The 27,946-nt window shown below is 36.4% G+C and overlaps 1 protein-coding gene across 4 annotated transcripts in view; it reads left to right on the plus strand.

Moving 5' to 3' along the window:
• The window catches only part of EPHA7 (EPH receptor A7), a 162,927-nt gene that overhangs the window by 110,720 nt on the left and 24,261 nt on the right, over nucleotides 1–27,946 (plus strand). For 3 of the 4 annotated variants that reach the window (XM_041412342.1, XM_041412339.1, XM_041412341.1), the window contains 5 exons: nucleotides 8,657–8,781; nucleotides 12,377–12,545; nucleotides 19,964–20,072; nucleotides 20,736–20,791; nucleotides 24,589–24,714. In XM_041412342.1, the coding sequence (XP_041268276.1) occupies nucleotides 8,657–8,781; nucleotides 12,377–12,545; nucleotides 19,964–20,072; nucleotides 20,736–20,791; nucleotides 24,589–24,714 (585 nt within the window). The remainder of the gene's footprint in view (nucleotides 1–8,656; nucleotides 8,782–12,376; nucleotides 12,546–19,963; nucleotides 20,073–20,735; nucleotides 20,792–24,588; nucleotides 24,715–27,946) is intronic. The other variant, XM_041412340.1, reaches the window with a different exon arrangement.

Genomic DNA, 27,946 nt, shown 5'->3' on the forward strand with positions numbered 1-27,946 from the left:
GTATTTATCAGTCTAGCAGAGATTCCCAGATGGATATTTATCCATCTTCTTAAAGCTAGAGATTTATTGCTCTTTGGGAAAAAACAGCTCATAACGAGAGAAAATGAAAACTGTTCTTGCATGGAGTTCTTCCTGTATTCCCTGTGAATACTACCCATGCTGCTTTCAGAAATATGCCCATTTTTAGCAGTGCCATTATGATGCATTTCACAGGAATTTGGAAGGCTGGAACAGAAGTTACATATTTGAGGAATGTTAGTAATTTTTTTTTTCCCCCCACAGAACAATTATATCTTTGGAAGCATCAATTTGATCAAACCTCTTGCACACAATTATTGTTTTCTGCTGACATCTCTATAGAATATTTATATGTTTTTTGTTAATATTTGATCAACTGTTTTTAATTTTTTGGCATGGCACTTTGCTTCCAGATTTTGGTTGGCTGTGTCTGAAACAAAATGCTTTGTTATGGGGCTGGAATTTACTCAGTTGTGTCTTGGACATCTTACACTAAATAAACATAATCTAACTACTCCATAGGCCTCCAAAGCCACTACTGTAAGTCACTTCATACTCTTCTCTAAAAGTAAAAATTTCTTTTGCTGAAGACAAACTAGAGTGGCAAACTTAGCCATGCAGTAGCAATAAGAATGTATTAAGGGAGGTTTGTTGTTTTTTGGGTTTTTTCCCCATGTGTAGCATTCTTGAAGCTGACATCTATTTGTGACTGAATAGATGACAGCATGAAATTCAATTACAGCAAACAGTCTCAGTCATTACACCTGTCTGCTTCCAGAGAAAAGTATTTGTAAATTGGTTTTTATCCTTCTGTTCCCTAAAACCTATGTCTGTAATTGACACTTGCCAGCAGAGATGACTGGAGACAGAAGGAGAATATTATGTGTCTGAGTATCCCACCAGGGAAAAGAGTATCCTCATCTTGGAGAGTTTTGTGATGTTTTGTTTTCTTTAATGAAGAATAATATCTATGTGCCAAGGATTTACTGCAAGGCTGGTGGCAGATGTTTCTCTAAAAAAAAATAAAGAAAAAGTTATGAAAGATGAATCACAAAATAACACAGGACAAAAGAAAAAGCTAATTAACATAGAAATATTTTTTCTGCAAAGGAAAACAAATGCTTCAGGAGAACAAAAGCCCCTCTCTGTTATTTGTAAGGCTGGTTTGTTACTCTAACACATTTGTAAGAATCAGGTTTGTGCCTGACATGTCAAAACTTATTCACAAAACAAGAGTTGTGGATATCTTGGGAGACAGCGTTGTCACTTGTTACGCAACTCAGCATCCGTTCAGCACTGATTGATGCCCAAGTTGCCAGTTTTCAAAGAAATGAGATGCAGACATAACAGTAATATTTGTACCAAATGTCAGGCAGAAGAAACAGGGGAGTTCATAGAATGGGTCTAGATGTAGACTGTGACCAGAAAAAAAATCAAAACGTGATAGACAAGCTGTCAGCCCGATCTTTCTAAACTGTTTCATTTCTTTCTGGTAGATTCTTTTTCTTTCTTTCTATGGGCTTCCCTCCCCAGAATTTTGCCAGAATAGACAGCATACAGAACTGATCCGGCTGCTAAGTTTTGAGTTTGATGAAGGAATTACCAAACCATTATGTATTTCAAATGCATCAGATGTTTAAAAGGTATGGGCAATTAGCAAATCACTACATACTTGGTAATAATGTTATTGGAGGATAAGCATTCTTAGAAATTTGCTAGTGGTATTAGGGGAGATCAGAATGTATTTATTGTTTTTTTCCTCATGGGTCTCTTCCTGACAACCTGTTGGGGTCCCACTCAGCATATTTTATACTATTTTTTAATTGATATTCAACAGTTTGGGCAACTACTGCTTCTTTTGCTCTCTGTAGATCAGCAAGTATTTTGAGAGTTTCTCAGCCATAAAAGGAATGGCAAAACATGTGATGGAGTAATGCAGTCAAGTATTACTTGACTACCTTACCTGTTCCCATGTACTCATGACATCCCCAGGTGGCTCAGAGCAACTGTGTGTGCCTCTGCTGATGGCTTACCCAGCACTGTAAGCACACTGTGTTATATTTATGAGCTGGAAAGTAAAGTGTGTCAGCAAGGAAGTTAAAATGGTTTCTCTGTAGGATATTGTTAGGGTAAAATATCTGATTTATTTGGGTCTTTTTTTTGAATGCTGCAGCTTGTAAACACAGTGGGGAATTTCTCTGCCATTGATCCAAAGCAATGGGTACTAATGGCATAATACAGTGGTACTCAATAACCTTTTATCATGGGCTGCTTTGTCATGTGGAGGCTTAACTGAGGGGAAAGAAATACACTGTAACAAAACAGGAAATCTTGTGGATGTCTATCAATACATTTAATAATTTTCAGTATAAGAGCTATCATGATATTTTCTGTTATCTTGTTGCATGAATTATGATACAGAATAGCATGAAAGTTACTGTGCATATTATTGTAAACATGAAGTGAAATGTTAGCATTTTTTTCAAAGTATTTCAAGGACAAGCTGTGGCAGTTTTCTATCATGGCTTTAGCAGCACTCAAGTGAGTGCTATATTACAGTGCTTTGAAATTTTTAATAATTTGAATAATTAATATAATATTTTTTTTCTTTCTTGTAAAAAAGATTTTGTATCTTTTTAAGAAACAGAATATGTAAGTAAGGGAAATAGCTACACAGTAAAGTGTTAAAATTTGCCCAGTACCAGAAACCTGGTCAAGGCTCTTTTTGCATCAGACAGTTCCACAGAAGTAAGCAAAGGCATGTGTCCTGAAGCAAGGGAGGGCATGTATTTTGAGGTATCCTGTTTCAGACCAGCACAAAAAACATTGTGGTGCCACATGCTGACCCCCAGATCCCTGACAGCAGCAGCTGCAATTCTTCAAGATGTATAATCTGTTTGCTTTCCACTCTTACTTAGTAATTTTGGCAATTCTGGCACTTGTTTCCCTTGAGAGCAAACCAGAACATGGTTGGAGGCCAGGTTATGACTTCACTTTCACTCTTTCTCTTGGGAGCAAATCAGTGTAGAAAGGTGCCCTTTGGGTAATCTGGGTGCAGGACTGTAATGGAGCATGGGGAGTTTTGTATTCTCTTCCTGAACAACCATTTAAGAGCTAACAACAGTATAATTTTCTGCTACTATTTTCATATGCGTATATGTATATATATATAATATATATAGACCATATATATCAGCACACATATATATATATATATATATATATATATCTGCATTCATTTTACATTTGTTATTGATAAAATGCCAGATTACAGTCGCACTTAAAATAGATGTAGAGAAAAACAACTCTGTTATCCAAAGATTTCTGCTAAAAAAGGACACAGCAAAGACATGTTAAAAAGAAATAACAGAGTAGGTTATAACCATTGGGATGCAAATATCCCTGTTTCTCTATGTTTTGCATCTTTTAGCAATGTCCCCTTCAGGCTCAATACTCAAAACACCCTTCAACTGCTGTAGAACACTGTTGCAGAAAAATGGTTTATGTCATGTAAAACTTATGTTGGGCCCTAAGATACAGCTTCACAGGGATGTAAAATTGATCTCATTGCTGCTGTAGGAAAAGCTGGTGGTTTTGAGTGATTCTTGCATATCTTCATGGTACAAAAATAAAAGATGTCAAAATCCAAGTAGTCTTTTAGGAAGTTCAGTAAGGGTGCTATCAAAGTGCCAGTGTTATTGTTTGACTTCAGCAAGTACAAGAGGAAGCTCAGATTGACTTCAGCACATTGTTGCTGTTGCAAGATATGAAATAATAAAAAAAAGGAAGTCTGAGAGCCCATTAATTCTTTAGAACTTGTATGACAAGTCATAAAACTGGAGTTGCAAGCATAGATTTAGTAGAATTTGTTAATACAGGGTTTCGTCCTGCACAAGGAGCATGTACTCCTGGTCATTTATGAAATTTTCTGTATGAAGTGTAACTGCAGGAATGTAAACCCTTATTTCTAAGAATTTTCAGTATTTTGTTTCATATATATATGAACTACTAAATACACAGGATGCTGCTTCTAGAGACACTATTTAAAAATTATCAAATTAAAAGTTTCCATGTCTGATGCTGTTGATGGAATTGAGACACATTCAGTGTTCAGGACTTTAGGAAGTCACTGAGAAATTGATAGGTATGTTCCTTTTGCTGACTTATCTATTTTTAGTAAAAAGATATTTGCCGCTGATTTTGTGCTAGCAATTGGTACATTATGCCTAATTCCTCTTATATGTTAGAGTCCAGCTTCACATATTTTAATTTTTCAGTTTCTATTTTTTCATTGTTGTTGTTGTTTGCTTGACATTTTTGTTTGATTGATTTTCGGTTTTGTTTGTTTGGGAGTTTGTTGCTTTGCTTTCTTTTTTTGGTGGTGATGTGTTCATATGTACCACTTTTACCTTCTGGAAAGCACAGTATGGGTCAAGGAAAATGTTAGTCTTGAAAAACAGAGAATAGCTAAGGATAGGGATTAAAGGCATGAGCAGTATTACATTATAAAATTTTTCAAATTACTCTGGACTAAAAGTAATGATTTCCAAAACAATTACTATACCTCAATATTTGCACTTATTAATAATGTGCCATATGCTTGGCTTAGCAGTATGGATGGAACACATCAGTCTACCAGGTGCAATATTCTCTCTGGAAGAGAATATATCCTTGGAATATCCTGCTCTTTTTGTCACCTCAGTTTTAACTTTTTCTGTAACTTGATCTGAAAATGATGACCAGCTTGAAATCTGTATAACTTGAAGGCTTTATCAGTAAAACCCAGCACAGTTATATTTCTCAGTGGCTGTGATGTTGAAACCTGGGGAAAATCAATTTTTTCTTTTGCTGAATGGTATATTTGAAGCATTTAAAAAAGGTGAATGAGTGTGCTGAGGGCCTGTCATTCTGAAAGTACTTTCTTATGCTGCATGTGTAGGTACATCTGCCTGTTAGCCCTAAGAGGCTGTGTGTGTTTGATGCATTGGATGTTGTGTCAGCAGGAAGGAGAAAAAGAAGAGATGAGGTATATCAGAAAGAAAGTTGATAGCCAATGGTGTTTTGAACAGTCTGTATCCCCCTGTGTAATATATTATGGAAATAATGATTCTGTCAAGTGATGCTTCTTTGTAACCTGAAGTGATACAGTAGGGATTGTGCATGCTCAAGTCATTCAGGACTGGGTATATAGTTGTCTAGAAATGCTGTAAGAAGTGTCTTTGCCATGAAAGACTTCGTTAGAGATGCAGTGGCAAGAAGTAGATTACTAGAAGAAAAACACCCTGAAGTAGTTTATTATTATTGTTACTATCATTATTGGTTTAGCTAGAAATTGGAACAAATACATTATTTTTGATCCTGTTGTTATGGAGTTATCTTTTTTTTTTTTTTAATTCCCTAATTTATCTTGTATTTAATGATGAATTATGTTCTTTAACTCATTTTCAAGCTTGCTCAAATATAGTTGTTTCAAAACCATAAAACGTTGTTAATTAATTAGCATAGATAGGCACTGAGAAGTTGGCTAAAGGTTTAAAAGGAGGTGTCAGGAAGCCATAACAAATAAAACATGGATGTAAAACCATCTGTAAGAAAGCCACAGAGAGAAGCCAGAGGAAGTTATTATACTGGAATAAAGAGCAAAATGCTTCTGACCTGTATACTCTCATTAAGCAGAGATCAAGAAATGCAGCCCAAAAGGCAGGATAAAGATAGTGTGCCCTCTCAATGGATTGGCTTATGTGGCTGCTCTAGTTTGAAGAGATTTCTGTGCAGGGAAAACAAGCTGGTGCTCCTTGCCAGAGGAGGATACTCTGGCTTCAGTCAATTTGATGTTTCCCTTCTTCCCCTGAAAAACATAGGAACTCAAAATATGGTTAAACAGCATGCTGCATTTTAGGAATCTCATGTGGTATGGGAATTATATGCAGCATAATTGTCTTCAGAGCTGCCAACATATGCAAGGTTGGACTGTAGGTTTGGAGTTTCTCTTCTTCCTCATGTGGTTCTTCTAACAATGAAAGGTAGCACAACTTTTTTTAGTTTTGGGTGCAAAAAAACCAAAACAAATACAAATTACCAAAAACCCTACACACAAACCCCAAATCAAACCAAACCAATTTGAATGCTGCCTTGCAATTTTGTTAAATTTCTGGGATTTTAGTTTGAATAGAAATTCTTTAAGAATGGGATATGCCTGGTTTTTATGTACTTTGTACAGGTGTTAAGCAGGAATATCGCACAGTGTATTTCATTTCCTGTATTAAAATCCTTCCGCTCTTTTGGTTCCTCCTCCTTCACATTCCTGTTCCTTTCCCACATACACAGAGTTAAATAATATCAAGTTTATTTTGCTTCACTGCTTTAAGAAAAATGAATGCTGTGGCCAATGGAAAAAATTTGATAAGCAAAAACAAAAAGGAGGAAACATGGAAAACAAATTCCAGTGACCTAGGTAATATAAAATTGTTCAATGATAAGTACCAACATTAACAATTTCAGACATCTAAAAATGTAAGATCAGCAATTTGAGAAACATTTATCTGGATGAGATAGAAAGTTATACATGAAACATAATGACTTCTCTGAAATTCATTTAGGATGCAGAGGTACTTATTTAGGCAAAGAAGACAACTAGTTAATCATGTCAAAGAAAACTAGAAAGTAAATTAGTTTGCTGCATTCTGGAGTCCTAGCTAGGAAAAAGAATATATTCCACTAATTAAAGAGTGAAAATGCTCTCAGCTTTTAGAAAGGGAGTGCAAGGAGAGTGAGACTGATCCTGGTTTTGTACAGCAACCCACGTTGTTAGTCTGATACAATTTTATGATTTTATCATTTAGGCAGCCTAGAGTAAGAGATCTTAAATTTTGATTATATTGATTATATACAGCATGATAGTTCATAATGAAGGTTATCATGCATGGCTTCAAAACCTAATTGTTATGTATTCTTGGAGCCTCCAATGAAATTTAGCCTACATGAACATACATGTAATTAAAAAAAAAAACTAGAAAATTCAAAATTGCAGTAAGAATTTAAAAATCCAATTTAATTTTTCAGAGGATTATTTTCTTGATTGTGCTTTAGATATTTTAATTTTATCATTATGTTTTTATACTTAATGGTACAGGAGTGTGCATTCTAGATGTTTTATGTTATTTTAAAAAACTAGAGAAAGTGAAGATCACCTTGTTGCTTGGGATGAGAATTGTATTTTATCTGAAAACTACATAATTTTACATAATGAAAGCTTCATGCACAATTCTGAAATAAGGTGGTGGGTTTTTTTTACCTAGAAGATTTTAAATTATCAGGTTTTTTAAACAAGAATTTCAGTAAAGAATCAGTATTAGATTCTGTGTTAGAAAAAGATATAAATTTATCTCTAATATCTTTAGTATAACCTCTAGTATATAATTTCTAATAAATTTATCTCAAACACCTTTCTTGTGGCTGAGTCTGCCCCAAGACCAGGTCCTTATCCATGTAAATGTCATTTAGTTTTTAACTGTAGGGGGCTGATGGTCAGGTCCTCTCTATCTTTTGCATGAGCAAAATTGATTTCCATTAAACTGAATGAGAACAAGATCAAGTTCTGCCTGGTTCCAATGCCGTAGTTGTTTGTTGTCGTGCTGTAGTTTTACAGGACTTCTGTTCTAAATTCAGTGTGTATGTTTGAGGAAGACTGTGATGTTTGGCCTCCTTTGATGCTGCGCATCAGAAAAATATCTGCTGTTTTTCTCATTAAAAATAAGTTGAGAAAGCGAGTTATTTTTTCAGTCTCTCACAGTTTATTACATGCTCTCTTAAACATTTTTATATGCGAGTCAATGTCTCTAAAATGCTTTTATATTGAGTTTGGTGTTTTTTTATTTCAAAAGGTCCTTGTTTGTGGGCGATATTTGTTAGGAAACTCAGTGTGTACATGTGTGTGCACAAAGTGTGCATTTATTTATATCTCTGTAGAGTGAGGCGAAGGAAGACAGTATTGCCTTTGTTCTATAAGATCTACTCTTTAAATTGTCTTGCACTTTTAAAAATGCTTAGACCAAATATGGAAACTTAGCTCTAAAGAAAAAATATCCTGGAAAGGTTGGAACTAATGAAAAAGAGTAGGCTTAGTCTCTCAACAAAGTCGTTTTCATCACCGTCATGTTGTAATCAGATAATGTAAGAGATTATTTCTAAGCAGAACTGGAATTAATCATATCAAATCAGCCTAAAATATGATTTTGCTACTAAAAGATTATTTGTCTTTTTATGTACATTTCAGAAACATATGCAATAAATATTTAGACTCTTAATTTACTACACATCAGTCTAAAAACTTGATTTGCTATCATCATCAGAATTAATTTGCTTAATTGTTTTTCCTATCCCATCAATCTCAGTTTTGTACTAACTCGAACAATGACACCTTTTGCTGTTTGCACTTTAGTTCGATTTCTGTTCTAAGTTTATGAACAGTAATAGGCATCTGCTAGAATATTCATTAGCTTTGAATTGTGAGCTATGAAAAGGTGCTTTCTTTTACCTTAATGAACATTGCTCAGCATGGAGTGGATCAGTAATGACATTTGATTTTAGCCATCCAACGAATTTGCTTTTTATTTATTGACACATCTTGTCCAAACAGCTCCCTCGCAAGTTAGTGGCGTAATGAAAGAAAGAGTGCTGCAGAGGAGTGTGGAGCTTTCCTGGCAGGAACCAGAACATCCCAATGGAGTCATTACTGAATATGAAATCAAGTATTATGAGAAAGTAAGTGCTAAGATTATCTGTAATGTGCAACAATGTGCTGTTTGCTTTATGTTGGCTTGCTGCATTGTGGAACAGTGTTAAAATCATCAGCTATCAACTACCCCGTCTCTCCAAAGTCAGTGATTTTGCTTATTTTTAATAACTAGCTAAATCCTGCCGTTATTGTTGCTATCATATGTCTAAAATATTATATTTTGGCATACTAAAAGTGAAATATACACTTGAAATCTGCCTTTCTTTCCTTTTTTTTTAATTGTTAAGTTGTACTTGGATATTTTTTATCATTAAATTCCTGTTTTCACATTTATTCTACATAGTGTTTGAAGCTTGTTTCATTTCCTTCTCTACCAATGTAATTCTAGTCTTGAAATGATGTATCAAGCACAACTCCTGACTGCATTTTGTATTTTCTTATGAGCTGGGCAGTTCAACTTGATGTCTGAAAATTTTCAAAACACTTCCTAAATTTTAGGAAATAAATATTCCTTATTTTCCCTTTTAAAAGGGACCAGGACTGTGAAACTTTTATTTCACTTGTTCTCTCAACACAATAATGGATTGAAGGCTGCTTTTCAGTAGTAGATGAAGTGATCTCTGTTTCTGGTAGAGTGAAATTGCAATCTTACTGATGTCAGTCGGAGTTTTGCCATTCATTTCAGCATGTCTAGGGCTTCATTCATGATAACTTTGAAGTACTGCAGAATAAAAAAATTCTGACAACCGTAAACTGGATGAAAGCAGAGTGAAGGCAGGTTGTGCAGCTCTACGTTTGTCATGGGACCCAGACTAAGTTTGGCTCCTCCAGATTCTCTGGGAAATTGTCTGCATAACATAACATACTCCTAATTTTTATAAAAAATTCTGTGAAAAAAAAAAGAAAAAAGAGTTAAAATGAAAAAAAAACTAATAAAAGGGCTCCTTTGTGGTCACTCATGACGACATTTCTGCAGGTGAGGTAACAGTACCCCTATATCAAAAAGAGCATGTCAGCTTACTAGGTAACACAGGTAAATTCAGCCCAGACTGGATGTAATATAAATTGTCTTATTTCATTTTCAGTGCTGTATTACACAAATATACATATCAAAAGATCTTTATATGATTTGGGAAAGGAATAACATTTTGATTTGTTGAGGCTAACTTCCAATTTAAGTTGTTCACTCTAATGATTCTTATAATAAAATCTAACAGATAGGTACAGATAGCTGAATAATTCTTTGGAAGAAATTTTACTAATTTTAGCAGATGATTTTTGTCCCTTGAGCATGTGTGTGTACACACACATGCAAATAAAGTCCAAGTATTTTTATAATGTTACATATTTATGAAGGGAAAAACTGTCCTCTGGAAAAAAAAAAAAAATTGAGAATCAAAAATAAAAAACTTTGCATTTCTTTAATGTGTAGAGCAGTTTCTAATCTGGTCAAGTAAAATAAATAATTTAAATGGGTAATGTAAAATGACAGAAAAATTGCCAAGATACCCAGCTTTTTATATAATGATAGCTTTTAGAATGTGGCTTTTATTATTTTCCCTATATACTCATTTTAAATAGTCAGCAAAATTTCATTACCAGTTTTCTCTGTGTTTGCAAAGAGAAAAACTAAGATTAGAGGTTTATTTGTTTGTTTGGTTTTTTTTTAATGGAAGGACATCTTCCAGTATTATACTTAGTACAGTGAAATTAATAAAAGAGAATAAAAAGCTCATTCTAACAGTCACAGATAAACTGGACTATATCACTTTAAATGAGGCAATTTTTGCGCAAATACTGAAATGGTTGTTTTCCTTCCAAAGAAATTCATTTAAGCTTTAAAATTAATTCACAATCTTCTTGTTCAGAACAAGATAGGCCATTTAAGTTTTGTTCCACTAGTTTAGAAGAAAAGAAAAATAAAAGGATTTGATCTTTTGTCTCCTTTTAAAGCCAAAATAAATCAGACATTTTTTGTCATTCTGAAATACTCTGATAAGTGTTTTTTTTGCCTCTCACTTCTGGCTAGGGCTGGAATGGAAACAGCCTGAAATCTCCAAAGTAAGCCTGTCCTGTGAGATTTCTAGTGCAGGTTTGGTTTTTTTTGGTTTTTTTTTGTTTTTTTTTTTTTTTGTTGTTTATTTATTTTTGAATACAAGGACTGTTGGCAATTCACATAAGCCTTGTTTATGCATCAAAACCCAAACTGAAATTCCACTGTGGCTTACAGTCCTGAACCTGACTCTTTTTGGTTTCCTTACACTTGTGTCTCATCTCTCAAGCATTCCTGTTCTTTCTCACATACCAACATTTATTCTGCCATGGTCCTCACTTACAGATGATTTAAATTCTTTTGGAGAATATATGGAAAATTGTTGCTAGCCAAGACTGGGGGCTTGCTCAAGTAACAGTCTGGGCAAGAACCAGGAGAAGTCCTTACTGAATCTGAGAAAAGAAATCATGTATGTTCTGTATAACCCTCTAGTTCAGCAAAAGCCTTTTGTTGCTTTACTGACTGTGACAGGGAAGGCTCTCCATCACTTTTAGCTGGTGAAATATTATTGAAATGAGTTACAGATTTATTCCTTCCCTCTGTATCCGTCTCATTAGCACTGCTGCGTTCAGCTCATGCTTCTCTGGTCATGTGGTGCATTCAGATGGTTGGTTAATTCATCTCTTCTGCCCTTCAAATCAGGGTTGCATCTGCCACCAAAAATCAACAGGGCTTCACATATCTGTGCTGAAACATAATCTGTGTCAGTAAATGTGATGAATAAGTATAGATTTTTGAATACTCTAGTGATCTGTGATACAGCTTTTGTGCTATTTGAAAGTGAGTTATTACTCATAGGGTTTGTAATCTTGCAGCTTCAAATTTGTGGAGAGCCATACTGAGCTTCTTTCCCTGGTTTCCTTTTTATGCCTTGGAGCCTAAAACTGAGAAAAGACTAAAAACCAGAGATAAAAATCTGAATGAAAACTGAGTTAAGGACCTCAAAAATTATGCAAAATCCAGCCAATTATACATCGGTGATATTGTATTTTTTAGAGGTGATAGAAAGGTACGATGTCAAAGTAATGATGTCAGAGTTTTTCCATTCATTTCACAATGTCTAGGACTTCATTCATTATAACTTTGAAGTACTCTAGAAATAAAAAAAAATCTGACAGCTTAAACTGAATTAATGCAGAATGAAGGCAGGTTGTGCAGCCCTAAGTTTGTCATGTTCTGACCATGAAAGAAAAATTTCCCTGTCCTTGAACTGTTTAGACCTCGCAGATTCCCCTGGAAAGCTTTGGTTGAGTTTTTTCCTCATCAAAATTTCACAAAATTTAATCAGAGCCAAAAAAGCAATCCTTTTTTTTTTTTTTTATGTTTTCTGTTTTCTGAGTAACAACATGAGCATCCCATTTGGATTTTATGTTACACTTAGAGCTCTTCCTTGCATTGACAATGTTTTGTAATACTCCACAGAGTATGCTTTATTTTTGTTGTTTAGGGGAAAAGAGCATTCAGCAAACTGTAATAAACTACTGAGGCCGGCTGTCAGTTGCTGCTGTGCAATCATGATAAAAAGTGATCTGTAAATGTCATTTAATATTTTTTCTTATTGTTTCCAGGATCAAAGGGAGAGGACCTATTCAACAGTGAAAACCAAGTCCACTTCAGCTTCTATTAATAACTTAAAGCCAGGAACAGTGTATGTTTTCCAGATCCGTGCTTTTACTGCTGCTGGTTATGGAAATTACAGCCCCAGACTGGATGTTGCCACACTGGAAGAAGCTACAGGTAAGGAATTAGGTTTACAGGAAATTAAACCTTTCTGTAGAGGTAGTAAGTGAAGCAAGAAAGTGTCATAAGCAATATAATTACAATTAGAAAGAATTTGGTTCTACATGAAGGTGAATTTTTAACATTGTCTTTTGAAGGATGAGCTTCCGTGATTTATTTTACCATATAAATGAAAATTAGTTTTATAATTGGCTGGAGGAAATTTGTTATGTATTAGGTTCTTCTTTCCTCTCCTTCTAATACACAAAGACTTTTTTTTTTTTTTAAATACACACTTCTTTTTCCCCACAAAAGGAGTGAGTAGTGGTGAGCTGAATAACTCAACTAGATCCTTCTGTAAGTGGGGAGGGAAGGAAGGGAGATTTCAACCCACAGAGACTTCTCTAGGCTATTTTTTTCCATTTGATTTTCTGAAAAAAAAAAAAAACAAAAAAAAAAAACCCCAACAACTTGGTAGTTTAGTTTATGTGTGTGTCTTTAGCTATAATTCTATCTTTAGTGTATTTTGAATTAATTGGTAATTTAGTTTAGTAAAGAAATGGGAATCTCAAAGATACTAAGTTCTTTTCAGGCTCATATAATGAGTTATAAGCTGTGTAACCAAAAAACTTATTCCATCAGTGAGACCTGGTAGCCCTGAGCCCTTTCACAGGAATTGTATCCCTGGCAGCTCCACCACCCTGTTGTTACCCTGGTTTAGAGCGTTTGCTTCACGTTGGCCTTGACATCAGGGCAGCCGGATTGGGAGCTGGAAATATAGGAATACGGAATACATAGCCTGTGAATTCAAAGGGTATGGATGCCATACCCTCTTAGCACCCTACGCAGCAGCCTAAGACTGTGTGCAGACACACATTAATTGCAGCCAGGTGTCGCCTGAACAACTTGTGGTTAATCTTAACATACAGTAGTTAGGTCTTGATTCCACCTTAGTCCCACTCAGAATATAAAAAACTATAAATAATGAATAATACCACATATCTAATAGACATATTTGAAACAGTAATTATCATAATAGCAGCAGTAAGCTGTTATTACTAATATTATTAGCTCTGTGTCTAATAGCATACTTCCCATCTGTAGAAAGAGTCAGTAGCGGAATCCCCATTTTGCTGAAAGGGAACCTGAGGTACAGCCAGAACTAATTTCTTGTTTTGAATATTTTCTGGAATACAAATTAGAAGTCTGTCATAATAAGTTTCTGCTAATTAGATAATTTATTGTCCATGGTGGTTTAAAATTATTACATCAAAATATTTCCCCAATATTTCTTTAATTATCTGAGTATTTTTTGCATACTGAATGTAAGCAGACTGGTAGCTGCTAAGATTAGCAAAGATGATTTCAAAGGTAAACAGTTTTGACTGGAGTTTGGTCAACATATGGGGGATTAGAAAATCCTATAATAAATGCATCACTGACCACTCTCCTGTACTCCTTTTCTGACTCAGATGATGAAAAAATGCATATAAACCACAGAGATTCTTGGCCAGGATGCACAGCAGGTTTCTTTTGTCACAGGCCAGCTATATGCTTTGAGATGGAATGAAAAATGTCCTGTGTTTTCATTAAAGAAAATTCTAGAAGTAGCGTATTTTCCATTATCTTGAGACAATATTATAAAATATAATTCCCAGCAAGGATAAGCATCCAAGATTTCCCATAAAGAGTTTTAAGAAATAATTAAAATGTTGGTAAAAAGATAGCAAATTCCATTAAGCTCTTCTAAAGTTGTTTTACATTAAAGTATTCATTTCTTATATTTTATTTATAATTTTATCAGAACTTATAGACTCATCAAATTTGTCTATTGTTAACATTTGAATGGAAGACCTTTACTGGATTGGTTTTGGGAAATATATCTCAAGGGACATACCATGCAGGTGAACACTAGACTGTATTATGCTAGTTTAGAGGCTTTGGCTTCTTCTCATTATTCCAGTGGATTTCTGAATTCAGCTTTTAAAAATGTCGAAGTATTTTAAGAAAAAAATGCACACATTTATATATTTGTGCAAGAATATAATAATGACCACCACATTCAGTCATGTTGCCTGTGTGGATTTGTCCTGGCACTTCCTCTGGTTGGCACTGTTTGGTTGGTGTTGTTAATTAAGTAGATTTTTGAATAGCGTGTTGTTTTCTGAATTTTGATAGAAACTGTATAGCTACTTTTCAATGTTTGAGGAACTATATCCATTATATTAATACTATCTGATACGTAAAATATACATATATTATACGTGTATTGGACCATATTATACATGTTGAGTATTGCATAGATATTTAGGGAAAATTTTCAAAATTAGGAAGTAAATATGCTTTATAAAGGCAGACCATTTCTATTCTACACTGTGTTTGCCACAGATCAATCAATGGCTCTAATCATACTTTTTTTTTGCTGGCTAGTTATTAGAAACAGAAATTCCTCTAGAAAAACACACAAATTCATGAAATATCACTGAAGTGTCAATTCTATCTCTTGGTTCACTGACGTATTTAAAAGTCAAGTTAAGTGGTTTGTAGCCAGTGGACTTAAAGACAATCCTCTGCTTTTTGTAATGGAAGCTGATCTTTTCACTTACAGAATCACAGAACCAGTTAGGTTGGAAAAGACCTCTGAGGTCATTGAGTCCAGTCTTTGACTTCTTTACAACTCTTACTGTTATAAGTAGAAGCACTTGACAAAACCTGGCATGAAGTCTTTGCTTTTTCCTTTTTCCATGAATCAAACAAGATTGAAGCTTTATGCGTACATAAAATTGATCTCCAAAGTCTGAAATACCAATGCTACAAATTTTTATAGAAGACATAAAGCACATGCTTAAGAAATACTTAAGAAAATAGTATTTGGCATGCATAGATCCAGTTATCATTGAAGCTTTCATGATGAATTTCACCAAGAATTCTTTTCCAGAAATTGTGCATTTGAAGTTGCTTGCGTGAGAAAAGGTTGTTGGAGCAGCAGCACAGCATTTTCAGCTGATATCCTTTTTTAAATCCTCCAGGGTGTTTAGATATGCATTCCCATTCCTACAAACATGTATTTAAAAGCTGGTTTAAATTTAACTCCTTTAAATTAAGCATTGTGCCACAAAGCTATCACCGGGTAGCTCAGATCAGGTATCAGTTGTAGCTGAATGCCCAAATACCAGCTCTCTGTGTCTCCTTCTGAGCACAGCTTAAGCAGAGGTAAGAACTTTCCTGTCCTGGTGCTGATTCCCTGTCATTGCTGTTGTGGCATCACCAGTGCATGCACCCCCTGAAAAGACCTTCTGCATCCCAAAATCATTCCTCTAAGAACACTCTAGCATCTTTGTTTCTGCCAAGCCACAGGGATCATTCCAGAAGCTGTGCTCTGATTCACCCTTACACCAGCAGACTGAGTTCATCGCACAGGAGAAGCAGCAGAGTACCTGAACAGAGGCAGATGCCTTACACTGCTGTCACTAAATTTGTACCAGACCATGCCCATAATCAGCCCCCTACCCTCTTGTTTTTAAGGATATAAAAATAAATGGTACATTGCATCCCACCTGTCTTACCAGTTGGCCAGTGTACCATGTCCCCAACATTTTCCAGAGCCCAGAAAACATTTTCTGCTTGCTTCCAAAATGTACCAGTACCCAAAATCTGTGAGGCACTTACATAGAGCAACCCACTCACATATGTCAGCCTCTATGCACTTATCTTGGCTACTGGACTAGGTGGCAGGCAGGGCTGGGGATTTTTCCAAACTTTTTTGGATGGATAAGGCTTTACATCCTGGCCAGGATGCTGCCTCTTCTTCACTTCCAAGTGAGGTTTGCAGTGAAGTTCAAAGAGAGATGGAAATAATTTAAGGAAATGCTGTATTTCACAGAAATTTGAGATTCCTTGAGATTTTCTGTTTTGATGACCTAGATAAATTGCAGGAACTGAGTTGTATGACTTATGCCCCTATGCTCTTGAACCAGACAATCACCACTGTTTTCTTAAAAGCTGCATGAGTGGAATGTAGGCAAGTCTACAGTATCATCCTACTGACCCGTGTATCTCAGAAAGTTATAGTTACTTAAAGATGAGCATTCTTTTTTAGTTAAAGAGTTATAGGAATAGTGTGATCTTCCTCATGTGCATTACAGAGAATATAGAAAAATTACAAGTTTCTTCAGGAAATAAAATTAGAGGGGTGTTTGTATGATGTGTGTGTAATTTCCCTCCAGTGCAGAGTATTCTAAATCTGTGTAGTGCAACAGGGGGTTTGTTATTTTGGGGGGAAACAGTTGGTACAGGTCAGTGTCAATGAAAAAATAAATCATGTTGATTGGCTTACTTCTCCCAAGAAAATTCTGTGTTATTTGTTTCTATGGGAACCTCTGAAGTCTGTAACAGGAGCCCTGTTCTGCAGAGTTCATAAAATCTGGTGTAGACATTCCAGTTCAGTTACCAGCAGTAAACCATATTAGCATACCATTAATTTAGTTAATCAGCTATCAGTTTGTTTTCCTTTTTTTCCTTCTCTTTCATCTGTTGGCTTCATTTCAGTCATGGGACAGTTTACATGGCCCCAGGCCTGCTGGAGACAGATGGGGTTCACCTATCTTAAAAGGGGAAAAGGATTCTAACCTGTGAGTTTGCAGGGCTGATTGACAGGACTTTAAACTAGATTTGAAAGGGGAAGGGGGTAAGACCAGGCTCACTAGAGGTGAGTCTAGGGGTGACATGCCAGTGTTGGGGTTGAAATCAACCCAACTGAAGTGCATCTACACCAATGCACTCAGTATGCGTAACAAACTGTGAGGAGATGGAAGGAAATCTTATAGGCAGAGAAACAGGCCGTCCCTGTGCTGAAAGGTGAGCCAGTGGGGAAGAAAACTGGCATGGATGAATAGGGAGCTTTCACTGAAAATCAGGGGAAAAAAAAGTTTATGACCTTTGGAAGAAAGTGGCAGGAAATTCAGGAAGCATATAAGAATGTTACTAGGTCATGCAGAGAGAAAACTGGGAAGGTGAGAGCTCAGCTAGAGCTCAATCTGGCCACTGCTGTGAAAATATAATAAGTGTTTTTATAAAAAAATTAACAACAAAAAGAGGGTCAAGGAAAATATCCTTCCTTTTCTTATGTGGAGGAATGTAGCCAAGGATGGGTAAAAGGGTGAGATTGCAGACGACTGCAGATTGGACAATGTGACACCCATCTACAAGAAGGGCTGAAAGGAGGATCTGGAGAACTACAGCCTAAGGTCAGCCTGACCTCAGTGTTGTGAAAGGTCATGGATCAGATCATTTTGAGTGTGATCACAGGGCACATACAGGACAACAAATGGATCAGGTACAGCCAGCTTGGGCTTCGGAAAGGCAGGTCTTGCTAGATCAACCTGATCTCCTTTTATTACCAAGTTACCTTCTCAGGGGGTGTAGTCCACCTGGAATTCAGTAAAGCCTTCAATACTGACTTCCACACCATTCTTCTGGGGAGACTGGCAGCCCATGGCTTTGACAGGTGCAATCTGTGCTGGTTAAAAAATGGTTGGATGGCCAGGCCCAGAGGGTGGTAGTGAATGCTGCTACATCGAGCAAGTGGATGGTCACTATTGGGGTTCCCCTAAACTCAGTAATGGGGATAGTCCTGTGTAATGTTATAACTGATGATTTGGACTCCCTCAATAAGCTCTCAGTAAGTTGGACAGGAGTGTCGATCTGCTGGAGAATAGGAAAGTTCTGTAGAGGGATCTGGACTGTCTGAATGGATGGACCAAAGAATACTGTATGAGCTTTGTAAGTAAAGTGTTGAGTCCTGCACTTGGGTCATAACAACTACATGCAACGCTACAAGTAAGGGGAAGAGTAGCTGGAAAGTGGCCCAATGAAAAAGGACCTGGGGGTGCTGATCAACAGCTGGCTGAACATAAACCAGCATGTGCCCAGGTGGCCGAGAAGGTCAATGGCATCCTGGCTTGTTTTAGGAATACTGGGACCAGTGGGATTAGGATAGTGATCATTGATCTGTATTTGGCGCTGGTGAGGCCACATCATGAATTCCATATCTGCTTCTGGGCCCCTCACTTTGAAAAGGACATTGAGTTGCTGGAGCATGTCCAGAGAAAGGAACAGAGTTTGCAGCAGCGCAAGTCTGATGAGGAGAAACTGTGCGACCTGGGGTTGTTTAGCCTGGGAGTCTCAGGGAGGAGCCACTCTTTAAAAGTACCTGAACGGAGCTTGTAAACTGAGTGTCGGTCTCTTCTGAAGGACAAGAAGACAGAGCCTCAAGATGCACCAGGGGATATCAGGAAGAATTTTGTCACTAAACAGGTGTTTAGTCATTGGAATGGGCCACTCAGGGAGGTGTTCCAAGTGCCACTGTAAGCAGCATTTACTGCTGTAGTTTAGTTGATATGGTGATATTTGGTCAAAGGTTGGACTTGATGATTTTGGAGGTCTTTTACAACCTAAATGATTCTGTGATTTTGTGATTCTGTGATTCCATCTGTCTCTCACTTACACAGTCCCTCATGTCTCATCCTCTATTAATCTTCTCGTTCAGATCCTCGCTGTTACAAACCAGTGCATCTCCAGAATTCAGGAGAGCTGTGCTTACTTAATGTATCTGAGTACATGGTCACCCTTATTAGATATCAGGAAAGCAATGTTTTTAACAAGCTTCAAGGTTTCTCAGGCTAAGTATTACATCCTCAGTTTACATTAATGTGACATGTATACATTTGCATATATTAATAGAATTGGCATATCTGAATAAAAAGAGCAATAAAGTGGGGATATTTTAGCATGTAAATTCTCTGAAGCATGGAGAATTCTATTTTGTATTAATGTGGAAGCACCTTTTTGTTGCTAACAGAAACAAATGGTAAGTAATAATAGCCATTTACAATGATTAATAGCAGTAAGAGATTGAAATATGCTACCTAGGAAATCTGTGTTAATAGTGTTTCAGCACAAACATTTTTCTTAAAGACACTATTTCCTTGAAAGCCCTCAAAGTCATATCAATGAGTTTTAGAGGGGAGGCTAGGAGCAGAGTTAGGAATTACGCTCCTACTGTCCCTCCTTACAGGGATATCCAGGACTCATCTTTTAGGAGGGAGTCAAAACAGGTGCAGCAAAGCAGGAGTTGGGAGGGGAAATGACTGATGCTAGTGGTGCTGGCTTTCACGTAATGGCTGCACCACTTTGGCCAAGGTAATTCCAACTTGGCTTCTTTTTATTCAATGTAGACAATCATTAACTCATATAGCATTTAGCTGAATTTCCAGTAGAGGCCCTTCTTTAGACTAACTTCATCGGTGTAAATGTTTCAAACAAAGGCAGTCTACAACAGTAGACAGTCTACAATTCATGATGATTGATTTAAATTTTTGAAGTCCCTTAGTAGGGATTAATTTTTAACTAATCTCATCTCTGTGCTCTGTTTGTAGCCACAGCTGTTTCCAGTGAACAGAACCCTGTTATTATCATAGCTGTGGTTGCTGTGGCAGGAACTATCATCCTGGTGTTCATGGTGTTTGGATTCATCATTGGACGAAGGTATTGCATCTTTGATGGACATAAGCACATCTGACACCACTCTTTTGAGCTCTTGAGACACACTCAAACCTGGGATAGTAATTTGCAAAACTGAAGCAGAAAAATTCTTATGAAGGACAGTTTTCATTTAAATCCTGTTATCAATTATATGGTTTGTCCTCTTACTTTGGCAAGATACTTGTATCAAGATGTTCTTTTTGTCCTACGTAAATGTGCTGTAAAAGGAACCCCTAGCAGGTTCTTTACCTCTGCTCCTCAAAGTCTCTCTTTCTGTTCAGTTTTCTCACATGGAGAAGTCTGACACTTTATCTGATCAGCCTTTAAATGACTTTACATTCAAAAAAAAGAGACACAGCAGTAAGTTTAAGAATAACCTCATGTAAAACAGTGTTCTACTTTCAAGTTCTTTAATCCTCTGTTTTATCTGTAGAAGCCTTTCACCAGAACTGGAATTTTTTCTCCAAGACCTGTCCTGACTGGTATTTGATACAAAAGCCTTTTGATTGCAGAATCAGAATTATAGGTGAAAGTTTCAAAGGCCTACAGCAGTTAGGTGCTCAGTGCCTGAAAATCCCAACCTGCAGAACTGATTTTGTCAGGACTTTAGATGTGATAAGTAAATCATTATTTACTAGTAAAACTGGTGTTTTCCTTTCTTTTCAGGCATTGTGGCTATAGCAAAGCGGATCAAGAAGGGGATGAAGAACTTTACTTTCATTGTAAGTGTTTTGCTTTTTTCCCCCCTTTCAAAAATTCCAAATTGCAATAGTGTAGACAATACTTCCAAAACCAAGATTTCATGAAAGATAATGCCATAGGAAATTTAAAAATGCTGTGTAAATAGCAAGTGGGAAGTTAGACACTGTAAAAATGTGACCTACAAAAAAAGAATGCAGATTAAAGTCAACATTGCTCACACAGATGGTTTTATTTCTATATATGTCTATGGTATACTGTTGTTTTCATTCTGCATATTTTGTTTTCTTTTGGTTGCTTTGAATACATGTTTCGCATTGTCCTAATGATCCCTCTGAGGTGCAGTATTCAAGAGACCATTGCCTGAGTGACTTTTTGATCTTTACCTCAGGTGAACTTCAGATTAAGAAAGTGTGAGTCACTGCATCACCCTAAAATTAAGCTGTTCTGCTCAAAAGCTATGTTCTGCTGCTGCAAATACAGTAGCACCATCAATATTTACAAAATATAATGTCCTTAAAAATAGAATATTTAATATGAAAAGAAAGGTAGCCACTTCATTACTGTTGTGTGATCTACAGTCACTTGCTTAGCTAAGAATAGTACCTAAAGCCTGTCTTGTTAAAATCATGTCTACCATTTCAACTTAAACTAGAACCCTGGGAAAACTCAATAAAACACAGCCTTCTTGGATTCATGACAATTCAAAATGTAAGGGGAGAGGAATGTTTTAATCTGTTTTAGAATTAGTCATTATCTCAGGAAGCATGTTAAACTAAGTTGCAAAATTGTTTTGAGCCACCATAATTGAAAAAAATCACAGAATTAAACTGAACATAAATTCTGATGCAGAACAATGCGAGTCTTCTCCCATACCTGGTCACTCTCATATTAGTACATGCTATTTATTCATGCTATGCTGTACTTAGCCTTTGTTGTCTACCAATAATTGCAGTTGTGTCTTAAATCCATCAGATTTTTTTTTTTAATTAAAGTAATAAGGCTTCTTTTAGTTATGTTAAAATCATGAGCTATTATCTAAAAGTAATGTCACGTGGAAAATGAAGTAGCCACTACTCATAAATTCTAAGCATTTTCTCAACGCATTCCTCTTTAAATGAATAGTTCTACCCAAAGCTCCACTCAAAATCAGATCAAGGTTGTGTTTTACCTTTCTTCCCTGAAATAAACAGCTGGAAATTGATCACATTTCCTAAGTTTGGGTGTGTAGTAGCTATCTAAATTATTTAAATGCAGTGAGTGTCAAACTAAGTAGTGACATCATTGCAGCTTTAGTCAATAAATTCATAAACTGTACCAGAAAGGTGGAAAATAATAATGAGATAAGAATTATGTATTGTGCACTTCTCAGTGCAGCTGATTTTAAAGAATTTGTCAAAAATCTCGTTTTACTTAAATACTGCTCTTCTGGGAGTGATGGATTTGAAATTTGCCTCTCATAATGCATTATAAGCTTTTCTCATCTCCAGAAGAGCTACTACTTCTACTTTTAAAATCCCCGTTATGTCCTTGAAGGAAAAGATCAACTATGTATTCCTGTTTTTCAGTACATAAACAAAAGGGATACATTAACTAAATAATTTCTTCTCTCTATTGTTGGTGACATTTTTTTTTCATTTCAATAAAAGTGTAAATGAATTAATTTGAAAGTTGCTACTTAATAATTGATAGTTGATCCAGAAATGGTGAAATTTTATAAGTGTTCCTTTCCCTCACTTTACTTTCAAGAAATCTGGTTTTCTAGTAAATTAACCTGATTATTGAGCATGCACAGTCTTTCTTAAATCATGGCAACAGATGAAAGTCACTTCTTGCCAAACTAGTCTTCCTTCATCTGTTGATTGTAGGTGTAGCACTTAATTTCATTTGGTAGCCATATACAGAGTGAGATGGAACCCAATGCTGTGGCCACCAGCTTGGTCACAGAGCTGTGAACAGCAGTTTGGTGGCCTTTTGCTCTGTAAGCTAGACAACATTCTTCTGCACTGAGGTACCAGACTGGATTTTCAGAAATGTAACTTACAACAAGCACTGACTTAGAACAAAAACTTACAAGCAAACATTTTTTAAAGCAGATTTTAAAGCAGTGCATTTAATGGACCATCCTATATTTCATTTCAGTTCCCTTCATCTCTCTTTGACTTCAAGTGCTACACTTGAAGATACAAGTACAATAGAGGAGTTTAGTCAAGCAATTCAGATTTATATTTGGTTTCCTCCTCCCTTTTTCATCTAACAATGTCTGCACAATGCAGGCCAGCATTATTTCATGTTGCTATGCCAGGATAGCCTTGGCCTGTCAAAATGTTTTATGACAGCTTGAACAAAGACCCGTCAGAGGCCCACTTGAGATTCACAAGGTTACTTCCACTCCAGGCCCTTTATCACAAACACAAGAGGATGTCTCCTTCTCCATCTCCTTGCCTTAAAGCATTACTGCCAGAGGTCAACCTACTGCTTAATTCTCATTTTGTCCAGTCTTTTTTGGTTGTAAGAAATAAATATTTATGATTTAAAAATATCAGCGTTCAAATTTCCAATACAGCTAAAAGAACATCTATTTAAATACATTATGTGACAGATAACAACGTCTGGGCAACATTTGAAATAATTTCCCTGGATGTAAATTCATTATATTACTGACACAATTACTCTAGGTTTGTTTTTATTTTTCTTATGGTTTGTTGATTTAGGTCATTAATACCATCTAAAACATAAATCCACATGATTACTAAGCTGTTTTTCAGCATCATTTCAAATGTAATACATTTTATGTTAAATTCAAAGAATACAAAGCAACTGAAAATTTTTTATGTTTTGTATTGAATTTTGATCCTGTTCTTTTTAATATCAATTCACAGAAGAACATTTCTGCATTTTCATATTGAGTTTTAATTCACTGATTTAATTAAAGCTCAAGAGTATAATCCTTGTGAGCAAATTTATATCATAAAAATTGATTGATTAATAGATTTCCAGGAGTTTGTACTTTGACCAGAATAGTGAAAGATAATTTAGCTGAATCACCAGCAAACTAAGGGAAAAAACTACATGCTGGCCAGAGCACTATGCTGCCTGAGCTGTACTAAGCGTGGAGAAAGAATGAGCAAAAAACAAGTTGCTGCATATTTTTCACTTAGGTGCTTAAGAGGGGAGATAATTGTGCCACAGAGGCCACTTTGCCTTCCTGTGCCTTTACAAGTTGGCTGCAGGTGTTTCTCGTGTTCGTATTATAGTGCAAGAAATACACCAAAGGCTGTAATTTCTGAGTGCTGTGAATAGTTTGACTATTGCCACAGTCTACAAACAATATTATATTCAGTAGATTAAGCAAATTCAAGGGGGTGGAAGAGCCTTTCAAATCCCACTAGAGGAGAGAAATAACATAAAGAAATGCTGTTTACACATCCTGGGTGAAGAGGATAAGATGTCCTTACACGGAAAAGAAACTTTCACCTCCTCTGCCGGTGTTATATCCTTTCCCTGCTTTGTTTTTACTCCCATTCAACCCTTGCATTTTATTCCTTTAAGCATTATTTAATATTTATTATTTCTTTCAGTTCAAGAGGAGATGCAGATGCTAATGTTAGTCATTTTTTAGAGATGGGATTGTTTATACTCGTGTCAGCATGCTTGCAGATGATGCCTAAAACTAAGGTTGCCTCTCAGAGTGGCTCTGGCTCAGGCATGGAAACAGGTTCACTCTTCCAAGGAGCACTCTGCATAATGAAATTCCTGGGCTGACTGCACAATAAGTGCTTTTGCTTCATCACAGTCATGCTTTCTTACATCATTACAGTTAAATTTCCAGGCACCAAAACCTACATTGACCCTGAAACCTACGAGGACCCAAATAGAGCTGTCCATCAATTCGCCAAGGAGCTAGATGCCTCTTGTATTAAAATTGAGCGTGTGATTGGCGCAGGTAAGGCTGCCGTGGCTTCCTGATTCAACTGTTCCATTTAGCCGGGATCGAAACTCATTCATCATAATGACAGGCAAATAATTATACCTCAGGTACAGAAGAACTTTTTGAATTTGCCAGAGTGGTTAAGAGCAATGAAGCCGCGCTTGCTTCTAAAATGTAAAAAAAAACAGGGGAAAAGCCCAACTACAACTGGAAAAAAACCAAATAAATGAGTAAATTAAAAGTCTTGCTTGACATTGAAAGCTTATGGGTTTTTAATCAAGTATCTGCTGTTAAAATTGGAACTGGGGGGAGTGGGCCAGTTGTTCTGCCTATTATTTACTGTCAGAGTAAAGGCATTAGGCATTTGTGCAAATTCTGCTTGCTTGCCTTTTGCAAGGGGGCTTTTTGACCTCTGCAGCTTTGTTCATATGAGTAAGAAAAACTGGCTGCAGCACAAAATCTTAAATAGAGAGTGGGAAGGTCTTGTTTCTGTATAGCAAAATCTTCCCTAAGGCTGTTTTGTCTTCTACCATTTTTCTTTTTGATATTTTATGAATACAAAAAGTTATTGTTTTACTTCTTATGACTGATTGTAATTGCTCCAGCACTACATTGCTTTTTTTTTTCTCTTGAACTGTCTACCACCTACTTAAGCCATGGTGTTCATGCTCTAAAAAGGCAGTTTCATTTGTTTGCATTAATAAGATACGTGACATTTTTATTGCACTACTCCATGTAGTGAAATTAAGTTTCCATGAGTAAGAAAAATATCAAATACTTTGGATTCCTGGAGGAAATGTTCTTTTGCTTTCCCGTTGTTTTATATAAGTATTAGTAGAATTCTTTTAAAATCACCCTGTAGTTTGGTACTCTAAATTACATGTTGCGATATTATTTAAAAACAGAAGAATAAAAATCTCTAGAGTAAGTTGTTTTACCTGTAAAAATATCTTTACACTTAGAATTCACAATGCCTTTCAAAAGTAACCTCAGTCATGTTGAATCATGTCTTAATCAAGGAGTAGTACCATTGAAATTAACCAGACTGCTGAGCTAATTATTCCTTAGATGAGTAAGAGCATAAGAATCCAGCCCTTGCTAACTGGTAATTTTTGTGATGCCAGAATGGCAGCATCTCTTCTAACAGATACACAATATGAAAGATTAGCATAGAAAATTTGCTGAGCTTTATCTTTTGCTTTGAGTTAAAAAGCTACCAGCATAGCAACAGTTCAGAGCACAAAGATATATTCAGTTGGACTTTTCTAATGCCTTCTGAAAAAAAATGCTGAAAACACTTGAGCTGCAGAGTATACAGTTTAAAATGCATTTTCACTGTTATGACACATTCCAGAGTGTTAATTTTCTTGACTGCAGATGAATTTATTCTTGATTTTAATTAGTATAATTGATAGCAAAAACAACTAACGTGTGTCAGTAGTCAATCTGAAGAAAGTTAATTAGGAGTGCAGTGGTGAAAGCATATTGTGTATCATGTTTAGCTATGGCTTTAACCTGTTGATGTAAATAGCAAACAGGAGTGAAATGAAATGCAGTCCAGGAACAACAGAAGCAAACAGACCCAAAGCAGCAGTTGAAACTCATACATCAAAGAAGAATATGGAATTTCTGCTAGTGACAGCACCCGAAAAGCCACTTAGCCATCTCAATATGCACCAGCAATGTTGGCCACATCAGCTATTGAGTAGTGCCATGTCTCTCAGACACAAACAGGGTGCAAGTATGCTTGTACTCAATTTGCATTTCCTCGCCAACATTTTCATTACCATCCCGCTGTGGCCACCTGGCAGATACGGAATATGGTGTCCACTATGTTAAAGTGTTCATACCACACATCCTTTGTTTTAGCCTCTGCTTTGTTGACATGCTGAGCTAGTGGCTGTGCGGCTGTGCAGTATTCTCTCTCTTGCTGTCATATTTTCCAGTTTATTTTTGGGCATCATTTCAACTGAATGTACTATTTTCTTGGGAATAAAAGTAGTTCATTGGCTAGCATCCTGGCCTGAAATGCATAACATACAAGTTGAAGTTTCTGGTTTGCCCAAGTGTGTGTGATCTGCCTTTGGAAATCAATCAAAATCAGATCACAGAAAGCTGGAAAGGAGTTAAGCTTTTAGTATCTCCTGTGCCAAGTATCCTAATTACCTGGCTCTGAAATATCACAGACACACAGACACACTCCTATACTCACGTCTTGTTTTCGGCATGGAATGAAACAATTTTGGAAAGTATTGCTAGAGAAAATTGTTATCCTTTAGGAAGTTCTTGTGGCTCGACCTATGAGTGAGGTGACTGGTGAATTCATTAATACTCATCCGTGTTGCTAATGAAGTGCAGGAGGGAAGTTAAGGCACCAAGCTAGGGACATGAGCAGTTTTTGTGTATGTAACAGCTGTACCTCGTGGCATTCTTAGCTCAGTGCCCAAGGATGATGAGGATAATAGGCAGGCAGGAACACTTGTGTGGTCGATTAGCTTAGGTACAGCACAAGGTGTATGGAATTAATTTGAGCTAGGCTTGATTCAGCTGGCATAGAATGTAAGGGACAGGAATTTGATTCTATATGCAGTCATCTCCTATCAGGGTCGTGAAAAGAGCCATACCGAGTGGACGTTTGCTTAAACAAGTCTGTTAAAAATGGTCAAAGACATGGTCAGAGTTCTACCCTTCTGGATGAACTGTGAAGCCAAGACCCAGGTACTGCTTTCTTCTTTCCCAAAGCTTGATTTGGGGCTGATAGGAGAATAGAAATGTTCAAATTATGACACTGATGGTGTCATAAACAGCAGCCAATCCATTAAAACACCCCAGTATCTCTCTCTTGAGTCATTCAGCCCAACTTGGAGCATACTTCTCTCCTTGCCAGTGTGCATGCCCACTAAAGTCCTGATCCCACAAAGTTTCTCACAAAAGGGTTCTCTAATCAAATTCTCTGTGTAGGTCTTGTCTAGTTCAGTAATTTTTTCAGCACTTATCCTAAAACACTTACCCATGTCTTAGATGTAGGAGTGTCTGCGTAGTTGATTTGGTTTGGGGGAGGGACTTGGAACCATGTCTCTCAAACTCCAGATGACTTTGTAAAGTACCAGATTAGCAAATATTTTTGTGGTTAATCTTTTATTCAGTAACATCTGTTACTACCCTCTTCTTCTATGTATACATGGAGATTTTTCTTCTTGTCTGCAAAATTGAAGATCTCACTTTTGCTCTCTGCTGTGACACATCT

This window comes from Onychostruthus taczanowskii, unplaced genomic scaffold (assembly GCF_017590055.1).
Source record: "Onychostruthus taczanowskii isolate IOZ18803 unplaced genomic scaffold, ASM1759005v1 scaffold39, whole genome shotgun sequence".
NCBI lineage: Eukaryota > Metazoa > Chordata > Aves > Passeriformes > Passeridae > Onychostruthus > Onychostruthus taczanowskii.